Source organism: Amblyomma maculatum, chromosome 9 (genome assembly GCF_055883805.1).
Source record: "Amblyomma maculatum isolate TAMU_Amacu chromosome 9, ASM5588380v1, whole genome shotgun sequence".
In the NCBI taxonomy this organism is placed as follows: domain Eukaryota; kingdom Metazoa; phylum Arthropoda; class Arachnida; order Ixodida; family Ixodidae; genus Amblyomma; species Amblyomma maculatum.
In genome coordinates this window covers 13,905,835-13,925,852 of record NC_139352.1, presented here as the reverse complement: position 1 = coordinate 13,925,852, position 20,018 = coordinate 13,905,835, and the positions used below count along the sequence as shown (strand labels likewise).

The following is a 20,018-nucleotide window of genomic DNA, read 5'->3' as shown; positions in this document are numbered from 1 at the left end:
ATCAGACTCGTACAGGTCATGTGAAACATCAAGAAAACTCCAATGTAATCACTGCTTCTTTATTAATTGCGATCCTGGCACTTGAGGCGTATTGGCTTCAGCACTGCAATGAATGAAAATGACGAAGCAATGATTTTGAATTCCTCAGGTGACCTATCCCTTTGACAATTGACATCATATATATACCCTTTGCTTAGCTATTAAACCAAAACTGGTGACAGAAAAAAAAATTGAAATTATTAAATTTTCTGGCGGTTGTAGATGAATACCATATATGTGGTATTCCATGTATACTGGTAACATCTTACATAACATTACAAAGAAGAAAACTCGCAACCGGAAATTAGGTGTCATTAAGGTACACTAGCATCCCCATAATTTTATTCCATAAATAGATGCTAGCCTTTCTTAAATTCAGAAGAATTGGTAATGGCTTACTTTTCTTCGGCATCAATGTCTTGTATTGGAACAAGTACATAGTTTTGCATGTATGATGCGAGATGGCTAGCACAAGTGGCTCATTTTTTCATGTCCAAAAAGCTTTGTGGCCTGTGATATGGTACACCCTTTGTCCAAAATATACAGTTGACAATATTTGTTTCTGGACATTGCTATGTGGTGCGTAATGAATCTCCAGGGTTCTAAATCTCTGCGGCAAAAGGAGCTCTTGTCTTCACTCCTCCAAGTCTTGGGACATGGATGTTGTACAAGCGCTCTTATACTGGTTAGAGGAAAATTAAAACCCTAGCACTGCATGTTTTTGAAAAAATAGACTACAAAGCAGTGGACTAATGAATTATTTTCAACCATGTGGTATCCTTTAATTTGCAGTAATCTTGGTGTCTGGGAATTTTTTTATTTTCCATGCGTGGAAATTTGGCTTCATGACCAGGCTTCATGACATGAAACATTAAACAAGATTTTCTTGAAGTGAATTCTGTAAGAAGCTGTGAACTCTTAACCTCCCTGCCTTTCCTTCTCCTAATCTTCCTCCTCCTCTTTATGGTGGGAGGCCAGTAACAGTATTGCCTCATGTTTTAGTGTTCCATATCATCACGAAGTCCGCACTTCTGCTGCTGCAAAAGATTTCTTCAATTCAGCAGATAGGCTCCCTTTAAGACGAACTCAAAGTGACCAATAATTTTGTTAGTTTGAAAATGGTCCATATATAATATTCTTCCAGAGAGAAAATAATTGCAAACAAAGCATTTATTGCACTATGCATGAAGTGAGTTGCAGACATGACATGAAATCAGCTCATGTTATCCTTGAAAACAACATTGGTCTAGTTTTGTTCTTCCACTGCATCTTCCTTTGCATATCCTTTGAATATGCCCAGCAGTGTAGCGTGGGCATCTCTATCTTATCTTGCTCCATCTGCAGTATATCTAGCATTTACACACCCCATGAGTAGGCACACCACATGGCTCTCTTTGCTATAGGCAACGCACGTAGCACCAATATCTGGCCATTTCTACACCGCAATAATGCATGTTGCAGTGCTGAGACAGTTGAAAATTCGGCTCCGGAGTTTTTGTGCCTGAAGTCAATGAATAGGCACACTGTGCGAAAATTCCGCTTTTCTAGTTTGTGGGCAACACGTCATGCACACGTCGAAATCTCTGACCATGCCAGATTCCTGCAGACCACACCATACCTTTCCGCATGGCTAAGAAAGCTCTTCCTCCACCTTAACAGGGAGCGCTCCCGCAAGGCTTTCCTACAGTTCTCCACGGTGTTGTGAGGAAGCCATTTTGTAGAGACCCACTTTCTTTTTTCCCATGACAGTGCCTTGCGAATGGCCTGCAAGTGTCATTTTATGGAGACGACATATTTCACAGTACCTGCTAAGTTCATCTTAACCACAGTACATACAAGACGGGTCATTTTAGAAATTTTTCTTTTGACGAGTTCTATGGGTAACAAACCAGTATCACATTGTTCAACTTATTTATCATGAGTCCAGTGTATTCATTCTGAAATTTTACATCTTAGGTTTTGGGCCATGTGGAAGTTATCACTATAACTTACTTTCACGATTTACATTGCGGTTTGTGGCAGCACTCAACAACATATCAAATGTTTGGTGCATTAGCTTTGTCTTGCATTATCCAAAACATCATTGCATTCTCAGGCTTCAGCCGGAGAGGACATTTTGTTGTCCTCCAAGAGATGAACTTGACAGTGCCAGAAAAAGAAATTAAAGAATGCTTATCAAGTTATGCATTAGCTGGGCTGCTCTATAGACCGATATGAATTCTGCTATAAATGCTATTGTTACGTCAGTCGATCTAATTTCACAGAGCTACTTGCCAGTCAGCTGCGATTTCACGGTAAAGGATTAACCTCAACATCGCACGAACCATCCACACAATTGGCTGGAGGAAGGCTTTATTCAATTCTTGAATTTTATCCAACTATAGTCAACAAGTGTACTATACTGTTAACATTATGATTCCCCAATACAAGTATACCAAGGCATTACAGGAACCAAGAACTACCCTGCATCCAGCATGGAAAACTTCTAGAGTACCACACATCAAAGCAGAGCAGCAACAACTACCCTACAGGTCTACTCGATTTGCCTATGCTTTCTGTACTAGTTTGGCAAGATCCAAGGGGGTTTCAAGAGGGTGCAAATGGCTTGCAGCACTGGACCAGCTAGATCAGGTTTAGTTCAGGTGCAGTGCGACACTAGCGCCACTGGCGCTGCGTGTTTGCTGCAGTTGGCAAACGGCCAGTTAAAAGATTCAGTGAACTCGCGCTGAACTAGGCTTGCACTTGCAAAATAAATAGCCAGGTGCCACGCACTGCACTAAAAAAACAATTATGAAGACGCTGATTTCAATGAGCTAGTGCAGCTAGTTCAGCCAAATCAAGTAAACCTCACCTCTGTAACCCTGCACTAAATATAACTGCAGCACAATTGATCTGTGACAGAGATCAACATTGTTTGCTTATTTTAAAAAGCACTGCAAAGCTTTGCCAGTTCCTGCACCATACCATCATGTGGGAATCTGGCCAGGAGGGAGTTATATGAAAGGCAGACAGGCTGGCCTCAACTACTACATTCCGGCCTGTTTGATGCTCTGCACTAGGAAAGGCGGAGCAACAAATCATGACACCGACCTGAGGAAAAGACAACAAGCCAAGTGCAAGGGTTTAATATTAATCAGTCACTTTATTCCTCCACGCCCTGGCTTATCTCTGGTCAGGCTTCGGCGATCACCACATTGTCCTCGCCTCCCGAAGAGGCCGAGCCGGCCTCAGCCTCTTCGTCATCATCATCTCCGTCTATCTCGGCGTTCTCCTGTTCCAGGCGATCTAGCTGCTTGGCAAGCTCCAGCTCGTCTGTCTCTGTCACCACCTTGGGCTGTGTAGAAATGGGGGAGAGAGGGGGGGGGGGGAAGCATCAGAAAAATTTGAGTTCTACACGACCACAGCATCGATGCCTTTGTCAAGCCCCTGCAATAGACTCTTTAGTGCACATCTTTAGTGAATAGGAAACAACTTAATCAGCTTTTCTCCTTTCACATAAGTCTATCTGCATTTGTTTACTTTTAGTCAAAATAAGCTTTTTCACTGTGCCACTCGATGCACTTTTTTGCCACTAGTAAGCATATCTGGTCAATGATGATAAAAAGCTCCTCAAAACACTTCCAGAGTCTGTGGCATAATGTATGAACTAAAGCCAAGTTGTCCAACGCCTAGATATATACAGTTGAGCCCACTTTCTCAGATCCACCAGGGCATGAAACAAGACGCTGCAGCACCTTTAAAATGTGTTTACGGTGTGATCATAAGTATGCTGTCCTTTCCTTCGAGACAAGTACAGCAGCCAACAAAAGTCTATGGTTTCTGCAACGCAGCAGTTCAGGGAAAATTAATTACATGAAAGAATGAAGGTCACCTCAACGAATTTGGTAAGATCTTGCAAGAGTGGGTCAGGGGCACTCAAACAAAAGACCATGAAAACAGCGCCATGTACTCACTGCGCTCTGCACAGTGAAGACACCTCCCGCTTTGCGGATCCTTTCCTCAATCCTGGTTATTGCGTTGTTGAGCGCCTCCAGGCCCTCTGCCCGGTCCATGGTTGTTGTGGTCATCACATAGACAGGTGGGGCAATCAGGTTGATCTGCAGAGGAGGAACGATAAGAGCCCTGATCAGTTCCTTGCCCAGGATGACTCCACAAAGGCCATGGCACAGTTGCATGCCCAGGTCTGCTACCTACGCCAAGAGAGCCATACAAGCAGCCTGAACGAGCCATTGCTGCTTTTTTGAAGTCCTGCATTATTGCATTTGTTACAGAGCAAGAGCTGCTAGTCAGAGTCTGCAAACAGATTCAGATGCTATTCCCTTCACTGACACTTCTTTCCGGTGGATAGATGGATGGAAAAACTATTTTGTCAGACAGCAGGTGCGGACTGTTCCGTGCTAGCTGGTCATCAACCCATGGCTGACGGCGACCCGGGTGGCCCACTCCACGGACCTGGTCTGGACAACCGGGTCTGAGCTGGCCAACACAGCCTCCCACTGCTTTAAAGAAAGATCCTGCATAATATCCGCCGACGGCAGCGCTATGCTGCACTCCCATAAGATATGAGGTCCATTCAATTCACCTGCACCATGAGAACTGATTCATGTGGTGCTGCACTTCGCCATTCGTTTTTAAACGATGTAACATGGCGCCCTGTGCACCACACCGTTTGTTTCAAAAAGTGCAGATGTCATGCAGGTCGAGTTTACGAAAAGTTTAGCAAAACTGTGCACCTCCTCAGCGATCAGTGCCGAAATGTTGCAGCTGCAGCCGCCGCGTGACAGAAGATGACGGCTAGCGCGACAATGGCTCGCGTGTTGTGATAAACAGTGAAGCGACCCTATTTATCATTGCACTCGTCAATGAGAACACAGTGCCTGTGTTCGCCAAAGGAACGACGACGCATACTTCAAGCCATGTCTAACAAGTAAGCACGTGCATGTGTTATGATTCATGCTGAATCGTGATTCAAGTAGTTTTCGCTTCGTGCCGGCTCCCGCATAGTGCACATGCATTGAGGCTGGCTCGCGTCAACACTTCATTACGATGTGCTGTTTGAAAATGATCTTATTCGGCATGTTGGCGCCGGCTGATGTGAGTGGCAATATAATTCACAGCTAGCAGACCACATGAATGCGTTCAGCTTTTATATGCATCGCATATATTTATGAATGAATGAATCCTATCGCCTATGTATAAATGGAGGACCACGTGCTCCATCAACCTGCTCATGCAGGATGTCAGCGAGATGGGGCGCAGATTCTCGATACATAGCTTCTTTCCTGGCTTAGGAATAAATATAATCCTAGCATGCTTCCATTCTGCTGGGATCTCGTAGGCCTCTCAATACTTGTTCATCAGGTCTGTGAGTGCCTCTACAGACTTGAAGTCCAGGTTCCTCAGCATTTTGTTGGTAACACAGTCGGGACCCGCTAAGTAGTATGAAGCTGCCCCATTGCAAACTCCACTTCCGCCACCGCAAAGTCGGCATCTAATTCTGTTTTCCTCCCCCAAATAATCTAGCAAGCGACCACCCTGCCTGTCGTTTATGTAACGATCCCGGAGTTCCTTTATAAACTCTTCAGTTGTGCCTTGATACGGATGCACTAATCTAGCCATCTGCAGGTTCTAAAAGGTGCCTTAACAACTCGCATGTCTTTTTGCATCTGAATTTGTATTGTGCATAGCAAGGCTTTGATGTTTCAGAGCACACATCCAGGCAAATAGACAATGTGAGCTGTGAATCTGTCCAATAAGAGTAGTGAAAGAGTGCATAGTTTTGTAGTTGCCACCCTCATCTGAGTGAAAATTATTTTGAGGTAACAGCATATTAAATGCGTCACAACACAATGATCCAAGCAGGCTATGCAAACCACGCTGTGCATCTAGAGTACCTGAAGCCCAGAATGCAAGTGCCACAGTATAAGCACATCCACTATGAGGCCTGGCATCTTCAACAACCACACAAGTTCAAAACAAGGCCAAAGGATGGGTCTAGCAACCTCACCTTGATAGGCATGTCCTCGGTGGAGAGAGCCATGCCTTCCCGCAAGGCATCTTTCACAGCATCAATGCCTTCATACTCGTAGCAAGACACCTCAATATCTGGCAGTGGGGAAAGGAATGAGAGGAAGAAATGAGCACTGGCAAACTCATACATACAGCAGTGAGCAAGATGTGAAAGGTGGCTCAGATGCACTTGAATGAAGAACCACAAAAGCAAATATCTGTTAATTTGAAAAGAAAAACGAATGTTCTTCCCTCATTCTCGTAAGGGGTGGAAAATGGGAGATTAATGCATTCTTGGACATCCACTGTACATTGCAGGCTACAATGAGTAGCAGCCCTGTGAGAGCACTAACTGTATACAACTAGTGTTCAATTATAAGAATGTAAATCTGAGTGCTTTTTTGAAAAACTTCTTGAATGCTACCTGCAATTGAAATCCATCCACAGTAGCAGGGAACCAAACCAGCAAGGGCTTAGCAGCAAACGTTGTAGATGCAGAAATTTCTTTTGCAGCAAACTTGTAGGATAGGTGAGATATGAGGTCTCCACCAGTTGCTCTAGGTGGAGCATTACAGTGAAACCTTGCCGTTACATTCCTGGTCCATGCACTGATGGGCATTAATTATCCTTCATAGAGCTCCTATTTTTCTTCTAGGTTTGGTCTATAGTATCTGACTGAGGCTATGAGGGCATCTGAGAACTACAATTACTCGTTTGCGAAGGAATGGGCCAAGTCTGGGGAGTGCTGCATGAAAAGCAAGATCGCTGTGACATTCAACCGACAGAGCGTCTTTCCAAAGTGGATAGGAGCAAGATGCCGAAACATCCAAAAACAAAATGGACAAAGTTTTGACTACATTCATCACACTACCACTGTACCAGATGTGCAGTGAAGTTCCTACCATATTTAATGAGACCACTGCAGGTGCAGACTAAACTTCACGAACTGCAGAAAAGAACATCTTTAGGCAAATAAACCCGCACCGTGGTCTGACCTTATGCCAAGGAATGCCGTTGCATCTCATTTAACAGTTGTATTTTTCAAAACTAGGCTGTTTAAATAGTACGTTCCTCCCTGCATTTTGTGTTGTTGAAAGTGTACAAAAGAGGCTTTACTGTACATAATGAAATTGACCCACCTGCCCTGATCTTGACTGCTTGAGGAGTCAGCCTGTGCTTGATGTTGGTCAAGAGGACTTCCCTCGTGTTGGGGTCTATGTTGCATTCATCCAAGACCGACACATCTCTGTCAGTGAGAAGAGACAAACTCGCTCAAGCACCAATTTTCTGTGCACAGACACAGCGTAACTGCACATATTGGATGTGCCAAATTCCTGTCATCGAACACCTAGGTCGTCCAACTGAACCTAGGTCATCCAGCTCAGAAGTTGAACGTTTTTACCACTGAAAAGTGAACATTCAAGTACCAATGCAACCCTCCAGGCAGATTTTGACAGCCTAAAGATGATGAGTCAATGTCACCAAGATTTGGTTCTGTGACTCCTGTGGTTAGCTAACATTGTGAATTGTCATGCTGATAGAAGCAAGAAATAGCAGAGGAGCATTTTCTGTCAAAGAACACCTACGTGACGGCGAGCTTGAAGACATCATATGATGCAGTGGGCTTCTTGAACTTGTCATCAAAATACCACGCAGTTTTCCTGCACAGCTCTTCCAGCTGCTCGTCAGTCTCATACTTCAGTGTTTCGCCCACGTGCCGCAAAATACTGTTCACCTGTGAGAAGCATGGGCATCGATACAAGTGAAATCAATCCTTACTGCATTACGTGGGAGGTCTATAACATAGTAACTCCTACTTACAGCCCTACCCCTGGCAAACTTCTCCTCGCACTTTGTGATGTCTTCAGGAGACACTCTCCGTTTGGACAAGTCAATGTAGCCTGCAAATATGGAATCTTACTTGACTACACAGAACATGAGGATGAACAAACTGCACCCACGATACCCAAAAAACAACAAAAACAAGTGCAAGTGCATGACACACACTTTATTACAATTTGCACTGCTAGAGGTGTTCGAGTGTTTCAGATAGCAAATCCTCCGTGGAACAAGTTACAGAACAACAAGATTTCATTGCTGCATTTCAGTGCAAGAAACTAATTTCAGCAAAACACACAACCTGCCACTGGTTTCATATCTTGATGTCACCGTGGTTTTGGGGCTTTACAAGATCATTTTGAAAGCAGAAACTGTTTTAGTGCACTCCCTGAAGACAAATATTAACGAATTGATAAGATCGCCAGTTAGTTCTTGTGCTTTATAACAACATGGAACACAGCAAGCTCAAGACATCCACAATAATGTAGTTTCAGCTACATTATTGTGCTTGTGAATATATAAATAAAACTGCGCGTACATGTTTACTTGTCTGCAAGTGTACAGTGCACAGAAAGAACTCATATATGCATGCCAGTACAACTGAAGCATTTCACTTTGTTCCAAAAGTTACAAATATATTTTATATCAATAAAAGCCAATGCTTTAATTGTTAGAATAGAAATTCGTGTTTCCCTTTGTGAGCACGGGATGTCCGAGACTAAGTTGCGCTAACTACGCAGAAGCCTCCACAGCGAGAAGCGTTAAATATGTGTGCCGCTTTCAGTCCAAGACTCAAAACACAACCTAAAACTTGTAGTCAACGGCTTTAGTTATAGCTGGGGGGTCTATTGCGACTTAATGAGAGCTAAAATTCAGTGTGAGCAGTCCTCTTGCAGAAGATGCGAGCAGTCTTCATGCCTGGACACACCGCCATCATAACATTAGAACGAACCTTCTGTCCTAGCAACTCGCTGTTGTTGTTTGCCTCTACCAACTACCTAATTATCTGTCTTCTTTTTTTCTTCGGACAGGCATGGTGATACTTTAGTAAGACACTTAGCGGAGCAGGTTGGTGCATAGCTGTCAAAAATTTAAGCACAACAGAGACAACACACAGACAAGAGAGGACAGGAAGCGCAAGTCCTATCCTACCTTGTCTGTGTGTTGTCTCTGTTGCGCTTAAATTTTTGACAGGCATGGTGAAATGGCGAGACTGTGGCCAATGTAGCTCTCGCTACAAAAAAATAAAATAAAATAATAAATAAATGCCAGGGATGCAATCTGTCAGCAGAGCGGCCCGAGCACAGCTGTGAGCTTTTCGCTACAGTGCGTAATGTGCCATGCCTGTTTTAGTGCAGTGCTCGAGGAGGTGTAGCGATGGTGTTGTTTCTCTTATGTGCAGTACTTGCAGTAGAAGAATACCAGAAACTGTGGAAGCGGCTTTGTAACCAGCACACTCCGGAATCGAAGGCCGTCTATTTGGCGACATGGAACAGAAACGGTTTCGGGAATTCGCGAAATCGATGGAATTCTACAGGAACTGAGGCTGACCGAGAAAGTGGTCCTCATGGCTGTGCAATCTTTCCCTATGTTTAACTTTTCTGCAATAATACAGACACTTAAGTGATGATTAGTTTTCAGTAAAACACGCACATACACAATCATTATCGCCCCGTCTGTAGCCATCGTGGGTGCAAGCTCAGGCCGTTGCTAGGCTCGATGTCTCCATGGCCGGCTGCAAATGTTTTGAGCCATTCGAACATTCGCAGTAATCGCATCGTGTCATTGCCGTGACCACGACAGTAAGTGTCTCGATAGGCGACTTCCCCAATTCTTCCAGGAGACCTGTCGTCTGCTCAAAAATGCACACCAGCTGAAAACGTATTAGTGCTCGAGGGAGTCTTATGCGCATGCGTGCTGTAGCATCGTGCACCCCAGACTGTAAAGGCGGCGGTTTCTTGACGTGCTCGTCGTAGCCGACATACCGTGGCCGACGTTGCCGGCCCTGCCAGTCGCGTCGAAAACGTTGGACTATATTGGGGCCTTTATATAGCGCTACCGCGCGAGCGTCAGTACGCATGCGCAGATCACCCCGAAGGCGACAGATGGCACCACATTCCTGTCAAATTCCGCATGCAGGGGCCAATCAGCGCGTGGTAGCGGTAGACTCTAAAAGTCTCTATTAAAGGCTATCGCGTTAATAGAATACAAGTATGCATGGTACTGTTTCGTACGGTAAGATGCATGTGATAGGGGAACGTCACACTGAGGTGCTCCGAACCCCGTTCGACCACCAGGCGTTACAAAATGCTTTCAACTTGTCTGCTCATCAGAGCTTCATATTTACTTCACGTAAGGTTGGTAGCGTTCGTCCAAAACAATTTGTTAAAGGGCGCGTGCACATGTATCGAGCACTGGCTAGCCGCAAATCCACAAAGGAACAGTTCGAAATGTCCCTAAAATGGGGAGAGGTTATTCCCAAAACGAAAACTGCATCGCGGACAGGAACTATACCTTTGTCCTTGTCCACTCTGATGACGACGACGCACTCGCTGCGGCCAACGCGGATGAGCTTGTTGATGGAACGGATACGACGCCGAGACAACTCCGAGAGCAGGATCATGCCTTCGATGTCATTGTACTCCAGTAACCGCACGTAGGCGCCCATCTCAGCGATCTGCCGGACGTTGACCATGACCACATCTTCGGGCTCCGGGTATTTTTGCGAGTAGAATCGACATGAAAGCGGCATGGTGGCTGTTTCACTGGAAATAAATAACTATCAGTACAAACCCATGAATGGGAACAGAGTAGCAGTGAGTACACAATTTAAAGCACGAAGGGGAGGAATGACTTTCTACACGACAGTCGGTGATATGCCATAAACGAGATACTTTGATCGCTCAGCGCGAAGTCGGTTACATGTCTTGCTTTCGATAAAAGGAGGTGATGACCCAACGCATGAAACACACTTGTGTGTTGGCTACAAGATAAAGCAGTTAACGTTAATGACGGGATCTGAGAGCCGGCCCATTTTCCACATGCCTTGACAACTAGCGATGCCGGCAGCTGAGGTGAGATTTAACAGAATTTACTCCACCACAGACGAAAGTAAAGAAGCCAGATCTTCGGCGCGTCACTTACGTTAAGTCGTCTTATGCAATCCAGGGCTCAAAACCACGAGGAAACGTTGCACAGACACCGAAAAATAAGTCAAACCAACATGTGGCACCGCTTTCAGAAGCGCTCATGAACAGTGGAAAATAAAACAAAACGGAAGCGGAATGCCGCTCCGCATTGTAGTAAAAAGGTAATTATATAAAATGCTTTATATTGCACCGGTTATTTAACATATTAATAAAATAAGTAATTTAATATAACATTTGCAATTTATATTATTTATAACAAGTTTTAAAGACATCAGTATTTGGTTAGTTGCTATTTGCGAAACTATGGATAGGGGTACTTTCAGCACGCATCAATATCCTTTTTCCTTTTCATGTCTGCCCTGAGCCGGTGAGGCGCATTCAGCAGACCTGTTCCTAATTCGTGTCTATCGCCGAGGACATATTTGATCTACAATATGTAAGTGCACTTTTCTAAATGACAAGCATCTTCTCTAGTGTTCGACTATGTATTTCATGCTTTGCGCTTGTGTGTCACGAATATTGGCGCGGAACTTTGCCATGCTCTTCGGCGTTAAGCGAAGGGTGCCCGGCACCTCACTGTAGCACAGCTGCAAATGTGACTTGGGATCGCACCTCGTTGTGCGCCATGCAGGGAGGCGATAGCTTCAAGCGGCGAGCCCATGGATGTCTACACGGCCCTCCAAGAGGTGCTCAAGATGGCCCTGATGCACGACGGCCTTGCTCGTGGGCTCCACGAAGCGGCAAAAGCTCTCGACAAGTGAGTACCGAAACCTTCGCACAAGTCGATCGTGCATCAGTTGTGATCTTGCTTAGGTGTGCTCGTGACGCCAGCACGGAGCTCACTGGCTCACTGCACGGTGTGCACCATATCGGAGTGGCGGTTGTGTGAAAGAACTTGGAGCGAACGGTTCTTTTTCATGGATATGCATATTTTACCGATATGCATGATTGAAAGTGCGGATGGTTTTTTGTAAAAGCTTACTTACCTAGCATGCAAAAGGGTCGAAAACTGGCAAGTTGGTACGGATCCATTTTGTTGTGGCACTGCAAGAACGAGGACTGAGACGAAGAGAACAAGTGCTCAATATCAACATAAAACATTTATTGGAACACGCAAATTATATAGAAAGCAGAAGAGCGAACACAAAGAACGAAAACGCGGCATGCGTAACTCTAACAGTATCAAGGGAAAGTGTATCTTCAAGGTATTTACACTGAGTAGAGTAGTAACAGCGAAGGCGGCTCACACATTTATCGGCTGACTTTCTTATCCTAAAGGCCTCCATAATCTCCTGTGCTGTTTTATATCGGGCATGCGCTCGTAACCAGTATGGTGGGATTACCTGAGCCGTTGATGCATGAAGCAGCTATGGTTAGCCAGCTTTAGTTTCCTGTGTGTTCAAGTTTTAATCGAAGCAGTGCCCGTAATCAGTGCCATTTCGATCGTAGCGCTGGCACGCAGCCTTGGTGAGTCAAGCACCCGTAGTATAGAAATAACTGGTAAATCCGTCGATAATGCTTTTGTCTTGCTCCTGTAGTCTTATGCTTTATATAATTTTTTGCTGTAAACACATGAACTGCACTTAATTCCTGTTCAGTAGATGAAAGTTCCACACCACAATTTTATTGCACTGGAAAGCTGGGTGATATTTGGCTCACGGGCATGGAAGTCTACTTCGAAAATGTTGCTCAAGCAAGTCTTTCAGTTGCTTGCTATCCAAACAACATTCTAGTTGCTTACATAGTGGTGCATGGCAGCATACGCTTGTTAGGAGTGGTTTGTTGAGGGACGGCTGGTGAGAGTGCGAAAAAATCGAGGACACTTTGGCGACTGAAGTGATGAAAGGCGAAAGCCTGAGTGCTGCATTCTGTTACGCGGCTGTTGCACATTGCTACGAGTAAATGACTATTCTCACATTTTGCAAGTGCATTTATTTAGTGAATTCTGCTTGGCAACGAAGCGATCGCGCTCCTTGTATCTTCTGCAAGAACGAGGACTGAGACGAAGAGAACAAGTGCTCAATATCAACATAAAACATTTATTGGAACACGCAAATTATATAGAAAGCAGAAGAGCGCCACCCTGCGCCACCCCGCCGGGGTGGCGCAGTGGTTACGGCGCTCGACTACTGTTCCCAAGGACGCGGGATCGAATCCCGGCCTCGGCGGCCACTTTTCGATGGAGGCGAAAAGCAAGGCGCCCGTGTGCTGTGCGATGTCAGTGCACGTTAAAGAACCCCAGGTGGTCGAAATTTCCGGAGTCCTCCACTACGGCGTCTCTCATAGCCTGAGTTGCTTTGGGACGTTAAACCCCACAAACCAACCAACCAACCTTGTATCTTCGCAGTTCTACGTTTACTGTAGTGTGGTTTATTTTACCAGGTGCACAGCAAAAATGAGTAATTAACAAATTATGCAACTGTCACTAATTCATTTTTGTTAATTAATTAGTAATTGATTATTGGTTGCCGTACGGCCATATAACGCACGTATTCGCGCATACTGTGGCGGTGCTCTGTGATGTCGAGACCTCCATGACTTCATCCCGTATCAACCAATCAGAGCCGCCGCGAAAGCGTGACACTTTTGCTGACGACAATGAGGCAATAAAGGCTTTCGCCTTAAAAACGAGTTCAAGCCACATTTGTGAAGAAATGTCGCACGACTTCCTGCATCCAATTGGAGCCAACTGCTGAGAGAATTTCTCAGGAAATTCTGCTGGCAGTATACACACTGTCTTCAATGCTCACTGGCCAGGTTATGACATATTAAACAAGGCTAGTGCTTCAGTTAGGTAGTGCGCAAAATTCTACAGCAATGCATGCGCTGTAAAGCACCAAACATTCAAATCAATGCTCTCTCACTTCTTTTTTGAGGTTCATACCTCTACATCCTCTACACTAGCTTGTCGAATCTTGAATGTGACGTATAAAATTGGTCTTTGCCTGGCGGTTGAAGCGAGTCGTGTCATTGCTAGGATCATGCACACTTTTCCGTCACGTCTTTTCGTTTTTTGTGCATGCATGCAGCCACACAAAAAGGCTTTTAGTTTCTTGTCTTAATCTATGCATGCTTCAGTGTCTGGCGGTTGAAGCGAGTCGTGTCATTGCTAGGATCATGCGCACTTTTCCGTCGCGTCTTTTCGTTTTTTGTGCATGCATGCAGCCACACAAAAAGGCTTTTAGTTTCTTGTCTTAATTCATGCATGCTTCAGTGTTTTGTATGTTGCGCCACTATGACCGTGTGTGACCATGAACACAGAAAAGACCAGAATAAACACACGGAGACATGCTTGCGTGCATCGGCCTGCTTTTCTGAGATGCCAGAGAGTGCCCCTGTCCACATCTTAATCACCCATTGAGCTCAAGTAGCCCGATGAGGGCCGAACGATCATGCCGCCAAAAGCTTCCTTCTAGACTTTCAAACAGAAGGTCGCTTAGGAGCCTGCCTTCCTCTGTCTCCGCAACCTGGGAATGCTCGGGTATAAAAAGCAAGATTAAGATGCTTTCCAAGGCAGGATCATGATTGTCGGCACCTGTGGTACTTCACTGATGGCACTCATCTCGCTGAAATTGAGGATGGCCAATTTTAGTGGAGGCTAGTTGACCAGGCAGGAGAAAGAAACCCATCGAAGACTGAAGGCGAGGAGTGGAGCATGGCGTTGTAGATAGATCTTGATGGCTGTAACTCTGCTATTAGTTCTGAAAAAAAAAAAATCAAAATGTCATCTGTGTCATCTTGACCTTAAAACGTTTCTTCAAGGTGTGCATAAGGTGTATTTTGTTTATGATTCAAATAAATGTTCTGGCACTGCTGGAAGAGTGGGTGTCAGCATATTTGGCACAGAATAAGATTTCAGCATCGCCCTGGTTGCTTACTGGTTAGTGTGCTCGCATGTCAACCCAGGGACGTGGAACCAAATCCTGGGGGGGGTGGCTACTTTTCAATGGAAGTGAAAAGCACCTGCATACTATGTGATGTCATTTGCAGGTGGTGAAAATTTCTGGAGCCCTTCACCATGGCAATCCCCATAGCCAGAGTCACTTTGCGACGTTAAACCTTATAAACAAAGCTAGAACAAGGTTACAGTGTATGTGAGTCTGGTTATGATTATGGTATAAAGATGTTGAATCTGAGTGTGGGGGGGGGGGGGGGGGGGGGATTGCCCTTCTGGGCTGTCACATTTTGGAAGTTTATTTATTAGCTGTTATGACGCTGTGAACAGCTGTCCATGTTGATAAGTAAACTTTTGGAGAGGATGTCTGCAAGTCTTAAGCTGTGAAGTTTTGGAAGCAGTGGGGCCATTCACCTAGAACATGAGCAATGTTTATCAAGAGTATGTGTGAATTAAGTTCTTAATTGACCCCTTGAGGTCTCCCATGAATGACACACACCCCATATGCTCCCAGCTTAGTGTGCATGTCTGATCCACAAGAGTTCTCATGCGTAAGTCTTTGTGTCACAGTAAATAGCTGGAAATGCCATGTGGCTGAGTTCACCCTTCTTTACAGGCGTCAGGCTCACTTGTGTGTCCTCGCCAACAACTGTGACGAGGCCAGCTATGTGAAGCTCGTGGAAGCCCTGTGCGCTGAGCACCAGATCAACCTCATCAAGGTAATTTAAGTAACAAACCTCCAGTGCACTTTTTATAGTTCCGATTGTGAACGTGCATATGTTTAGGTGTAGGCAGCCATTGAAGTGGAGTATGATTCTTGTATTGCTAAGTTGCAAAATCAAATGCCAGTCTAGCTTCACTTAGTCTAGGCAGTGTAGTGATTTGGTATTATTTGCCCTACTGTGTATCTCGATAACCTTTCCATTGGGCGAGGAAAATGTCAAGTGCCTCCTCTCTGGGCTGCTGCAAACTGGCTCCACTGCCGTTCTATGGCAAGGAAGTGTCAGTGTCGTGCCACGGAGGCAGCAGTATATGGCTCAATGGCCATCAGGTGCAGGCAATAGTGGGAAAGTGTGCTGGAATTGGGAAAATGGAAATGGTGAAAGCAGCAAAGAAGCAGAGCAGCCACTGATGCCATGCAAGCTTTTAAGCTGACTCATGGGGGTCCCCCTTTTTTTGCGATTTGACAATATCGGGGACATGAAATACTAGTCACAAAGCATACAGTAAAGCATGCATTCCCACATCGTGCAGTTTTCTGGTTTGTACATCAAAATGTCTTGTATAGTTGCACTATTTTTCTCCCAGTGAATGAATATGTTCCCAGATACTAATTGCATCCATGTGCTGTGCGATGTCAGTGCTTGTTAAAGAACCCCGTGGTCGGAATTTCCGGAGTCCTCCTCTACGGCGTCTCTCATAGCCTGAGTCGCTTTGGGACGTTAAACCCCACAAACCAAACCAAGCCGCTTTGCTTCACATAAAAATAAAATTGAATTGAATTGAATAGTTGCTGGTGGGGAATGATATGCCTTGTTTTAAGTTTGGGGTTTTGTCTGTATAGTCCTAATTTACAAAAAGCTGTATCTTATGTGCAATGGGCCTCGGCTGCTGTGAATATACATTCCATAATGCAGAGTTATCCTGTTGTACAGTTCCTTTGCACAGGTACGAGGTGAACATGAATGCATTCCCAGTTTTCCAGTCATACAGTGGCCTTGAGGACTTACCTGCGAGAAGAGACCATTGCAGAAGTAGCTGGTCGAAGAGCATGCAATTTAGCTTGAAGCAAGAGTAGTCCAGTTGCGTGTTATGTAATACGCTGCTTATAAAGGCCGATTCACACGACAGATGGAATCGCTGGAGTCCACGAGCAGACAAGAACCACATGGCTTAGCGTCACTGGCTCCGCCTCGTCCATGGACGGCGCAGCCTTCGCAAGCCACACACTGGCATTCATTTCCCTTGTCAAAATATGGTGGTTGTCTGCTATTTTTTTACCAGAACTACATCTTCCAAGTGGACCAACAATTGTATTGTCACTTCTTTTTTTAACATAGTTGGGATGCTTTTGTAGATTCAACAATAGGGTGTGTCGATGCTCTCGCCTCCCTAGCCATCGAGGCACCCTAGTCAACAATATGACTTAGTTTTCTTGAAGTGCCATCGCCTGCCATTTTCCTCTGTGGTGGTGTTGAGCTGCAAGGAGCGGTACAATGTGGCTTCGCCCTTCCTTGGTTTCCATCTGCTATGTCGTCTAGCACCTCGTCCGCTGCCCTTGGATGAGGCGGAGCCAATAACGTCTGATGGCGTAATGCTCCGTCCACAGACAGTTCATCTGTTGTGTGAATCGGCCTTAAAATGCGAGATGCTGAGTGCATATTGCTCAACTGCAAACCTGAATGGCAGGTGAAACAAGTGTGCATGATGAGAAACGGACTCCCTCTCCTGAAAAAGTTTGATGTGGAATTGTTACCCCCTGATTTTGCACACTTGGTTCTGACATTTGTAAGTGATGGCAGAGTATACTGGCAAGTTTAACCTTGGCTCTTTCTTGGAATTGTGCATAGGTTGACAGCAACAAGAAGCTTGGCGAGTGGGCTGGCCTGTGCAAGATCGACAAAGAGGGAAAGGCGAGGAAAGTGGTCGGCTGTAGCTGCGTTGTGGTCAAGGACTACGGCAAGGAGACGCAAGCACACGACGTCCTCGCAGACTACTTCCAGTCCAAGAGAGGCTGACATGGGCTGCCACAGCTTGCATTAAAGGGGCAAAAAGAAAGAATGCTGCCTCAGTGTGTGCGATTTATGTGTGGTGTTGAGTGTTCCACCAGTGCCATACTTTTATACCGTAATCATGGAGCGTGCCAAAACTTATGGCATGTGCTCAAGTGATACAAAGGCAGGGTTGGGCCATTTGCCTTCATGGAGGAAGAGACATGACAGTAGTGAGATTGCGCTGATGTACAGGGTCGTCCACTTCTAGCTAGAACACGGTCACTGCTTTTAAAGCAACATTGTATCTGACGCAGGCAGATATCGATGCAAAGCGATTCAAGCACACAGAGACACGAATGTGCTGCTTCACATGGCCAGCCACTTCAGATTACTGCGTGGCCGGGTCGGATGCAATGACACCTTGAAAGCAGTGAACGTGTTATAGCTAATTGAAACCAGATGCTTGGTCCGGGGTTGTGAAATTAGGTGGTGCTTTTTGCATTATGCATGTGAAATTGGGATGGATGGATGGTTAGGTGAGTAGAAGTTGACAGAAAACTGTACATTCTGGAAGTGCTGCTCCAAAATGCAATATTGCTCCAAAACTTTTGATGTTCTGCTATGAAATTTAGCAGAACATGGGAACAATATCGATACACCAGTGGCAAAGGTATAACGCATCTTGCATTGGGCTTAATACAAATGAAGTTTTTGTAATGGAGGGAAGTATGGGGCATAATATTTGCGAAATAAAATGCACTGTTCCTGTGACGTAGCACCTCCTTCTCAGCCTTTTGAATTGCCAGTGGAGAGAAGTGAGATCAGCAAATGAAGCAGGTAGCGCAAACAAGTGTGAGCCGTCGGGAAGGAAACTTGTTTGACTGCAAAAACTGCTGGAGTTATTCTAATGGTTCTGCTGTGAAAACAAGCAGGTACTTCACCATCGGGCCTCTTTGTCAGTGACAAGCTTGCCAGGCCTATGGCAGACAAAACTATACTTGAAGCGTGATGGGTTGGTACGCCAAAGCTGTCAATCACTAGGAAGCTTCTCAAGAGTGTTGGAAAGGCATATGGGGTGGGGTCTATTGCCAAAATATTAAAAGTGAGCCCCAGCTTGCTCATGCAAAGGATGAACTATTGGCAGGAGGCAGTAAAGTAAAAAAGTTCTAGGATGGAAAGGCTACACTTCAGTGCCATCTATATATCCCGAAGCTGCTTCAAAATGCCTGAGCCCGCTTCCACCCCTGTAAAACCTTCGCCATATTTACAAATGGATAAGGCGATCTAGTCGTGCTGCAATCTGCGATCCCACGGTAGGCAAAAAGCAAGGGAGTGGCACTGGTACCAAGCTTTTCAAGGTGTGTTATTGTGGTCTGAGAGTGCATTTTTGGCAGATGAAATATCCATGTGCTCGGGGATTTATCAGCCCAGGCATAGGATCAAAAAGAATCGTAATACCCCATATGTGGGGGCTTTCAAATGTACTCTAAATAAAATACTAGTATGCCCAAGATAGGGAGCGGAAATGCCATGCCCATTAATCTGAACTTCGAATTAGTATTGCTGCTAGAGCGCATCGAAGTGGTAGACTACATTTGAATCTGCCAAGTCAAAATAGGCAAATGCATTAGGTCAGACTAGATGTTATAAAGCGCATCAGCGAGCGTTGCCAGTTTGTCTTGTCAGAGATGAATGCGAAGTTGAAAAGGCATTGAACTTGCACAAAAAGGAACCAAATGAAATTTTGTATTTCAGAAAAAGAAAACTGCAGTTATCAAAGGCATTTGACCTTAGAAACATGCTCCAAAACTCTTTTTGTTGGTCCAAAGCTGCTCCAAAATGCTAAAGCCTGCTTCCACGCCTGCGAGTGCATTTTGTTCAGCAGCCATGTACCCCAAAGTTTGTGTGTTATTGCTGTTACTCTAGTATGGATGCCTTGCTAGCCCTTTCCTGTTTTAGCGCCTTGTTATCATTGAGTAAGTTGCTGCTTCACTATGTGCATGCAGGAATTTTTCAGGTTAATTTTTTAGTTGAAATAAGTCTGCACTGATGGGACTGGCTACTTCCTGTACATAGTTACTGCAGTTTAGGAGCACTCAACTACTTCATACATGACAGGCACACAATTCTTGTAAATCTGGTTTGGCTAGTCAGGACATAGGTTCATTTGTAGCACTAGCACAAAGAAATAACCGGTGACCAAAGGAATGCAATGTGTCGTCAAACTTGGATTTTGTTGTATATTGTAGCGAGAACTACATTGGCCACAGTCGCCGTTCCTGTCCGTGTCTCTCCGAAGAGCGAAGAAGGAGTCTTGGGAGGCGGCAGCTGACATGGCAGGGCACTAATTCTAATTAAACGCCCTTATTTATC

At 45.0% G+C, this 20,018-nt stretch overlaps 2 protein-coding genes across 2 annotated transcripts; one reads left to right on the top strand and one right to left on the bottom strand.

Annotated features, from left to right (window-relative positions):
• Positions 1-3,161: 3,161 nt before the first annotated feature.
• Positions 3,162-11,171, bottom strand: eIF2alpha (eukaryotic translation initiation factor 2 subunit alpha). Its single transcript, XM_084578202.1, has 8 exons — positions 11,032-11,171; positions 10,402-10,652; positions 7,870-7,949; positions 7,635-7,783; positions 7,188-7,294; positions 6,047-6,144; positions 3,993-4,136; positions 3,162-3,373 (listed from the first exon to the last, which is right to left on the bottom strand). Exons 2-8 carry the CDS (start codon positions 10,637-10,639, stop codon positions 3,212-3,214), a joined length of 978 nt encoding a protein of 325 aa, XP_084434328.1. The 5' UTR covers positions 10,640-10,652; positions 11,032-11,171; the 3' UTR covers positions 3,162-3,211.
• A 150-nt stretch (positions 11,172-11,321) lies between these two features.
• RpS12 (ribosomal protein S12) lies at positions 11,322-17,712 on the top strand. Its single transcript, XM_084578200.1, has 4 exons — positions 11,322-11,472; positions 11,668-11,793; positions 15,548-15,650; positions 17,502-17,712. Coding segments are annotated over exons 1-4 (399 nt in total). The 5' UTR covers positions 11,322-11,470; the 3' UTR covers positions 17,670-17,712.
• The last annotated feature ends 2,306 nt before the right edge of the window (positions 17,713-20,018 follow it).

Bases quoted from the DNA above. Each gene is read 5' to 3' on its own strand.
- RpS12 (XM_084578200.1), top strand. The intron at 11,794-15,547 runs GTGAGTACCGAA...CCTTCTTTACAG, and splicing joins GCGGCAAAAGCTCTCGACAA to GCGTCAGGCTCACTTGTGTG. The intron at 15,651-17,501 runs GTAATTTAAGTA...AATTGTGCATAG, and splicing joins ACCAGATCAACCTCATCAAG to GTTGACAGCAACAAGAAGCT.
- eIF2alpha (XM_084578202.1), bottom strand. From the start codon at position 10,639: ATGCCGCTTTCATGTCGATTCTACTCGCAAAAATACCCGGAGCCCGAA. The intron at 6,145-7,187 runs GTGGGTCAATTT...CCCCACTGCCAG, and splicing joins AGCAGTCAAGATCAGGGCAG to ATATTGAGGTGTCTTGCTAC. The intron at 4,137-6,046 runs GTGAGGTTGCTA...CCTCCTCTGCAG, and splicing joins CCGAGGACATGCCTATCAAG to ATCAACCTGATTGCCCCACC.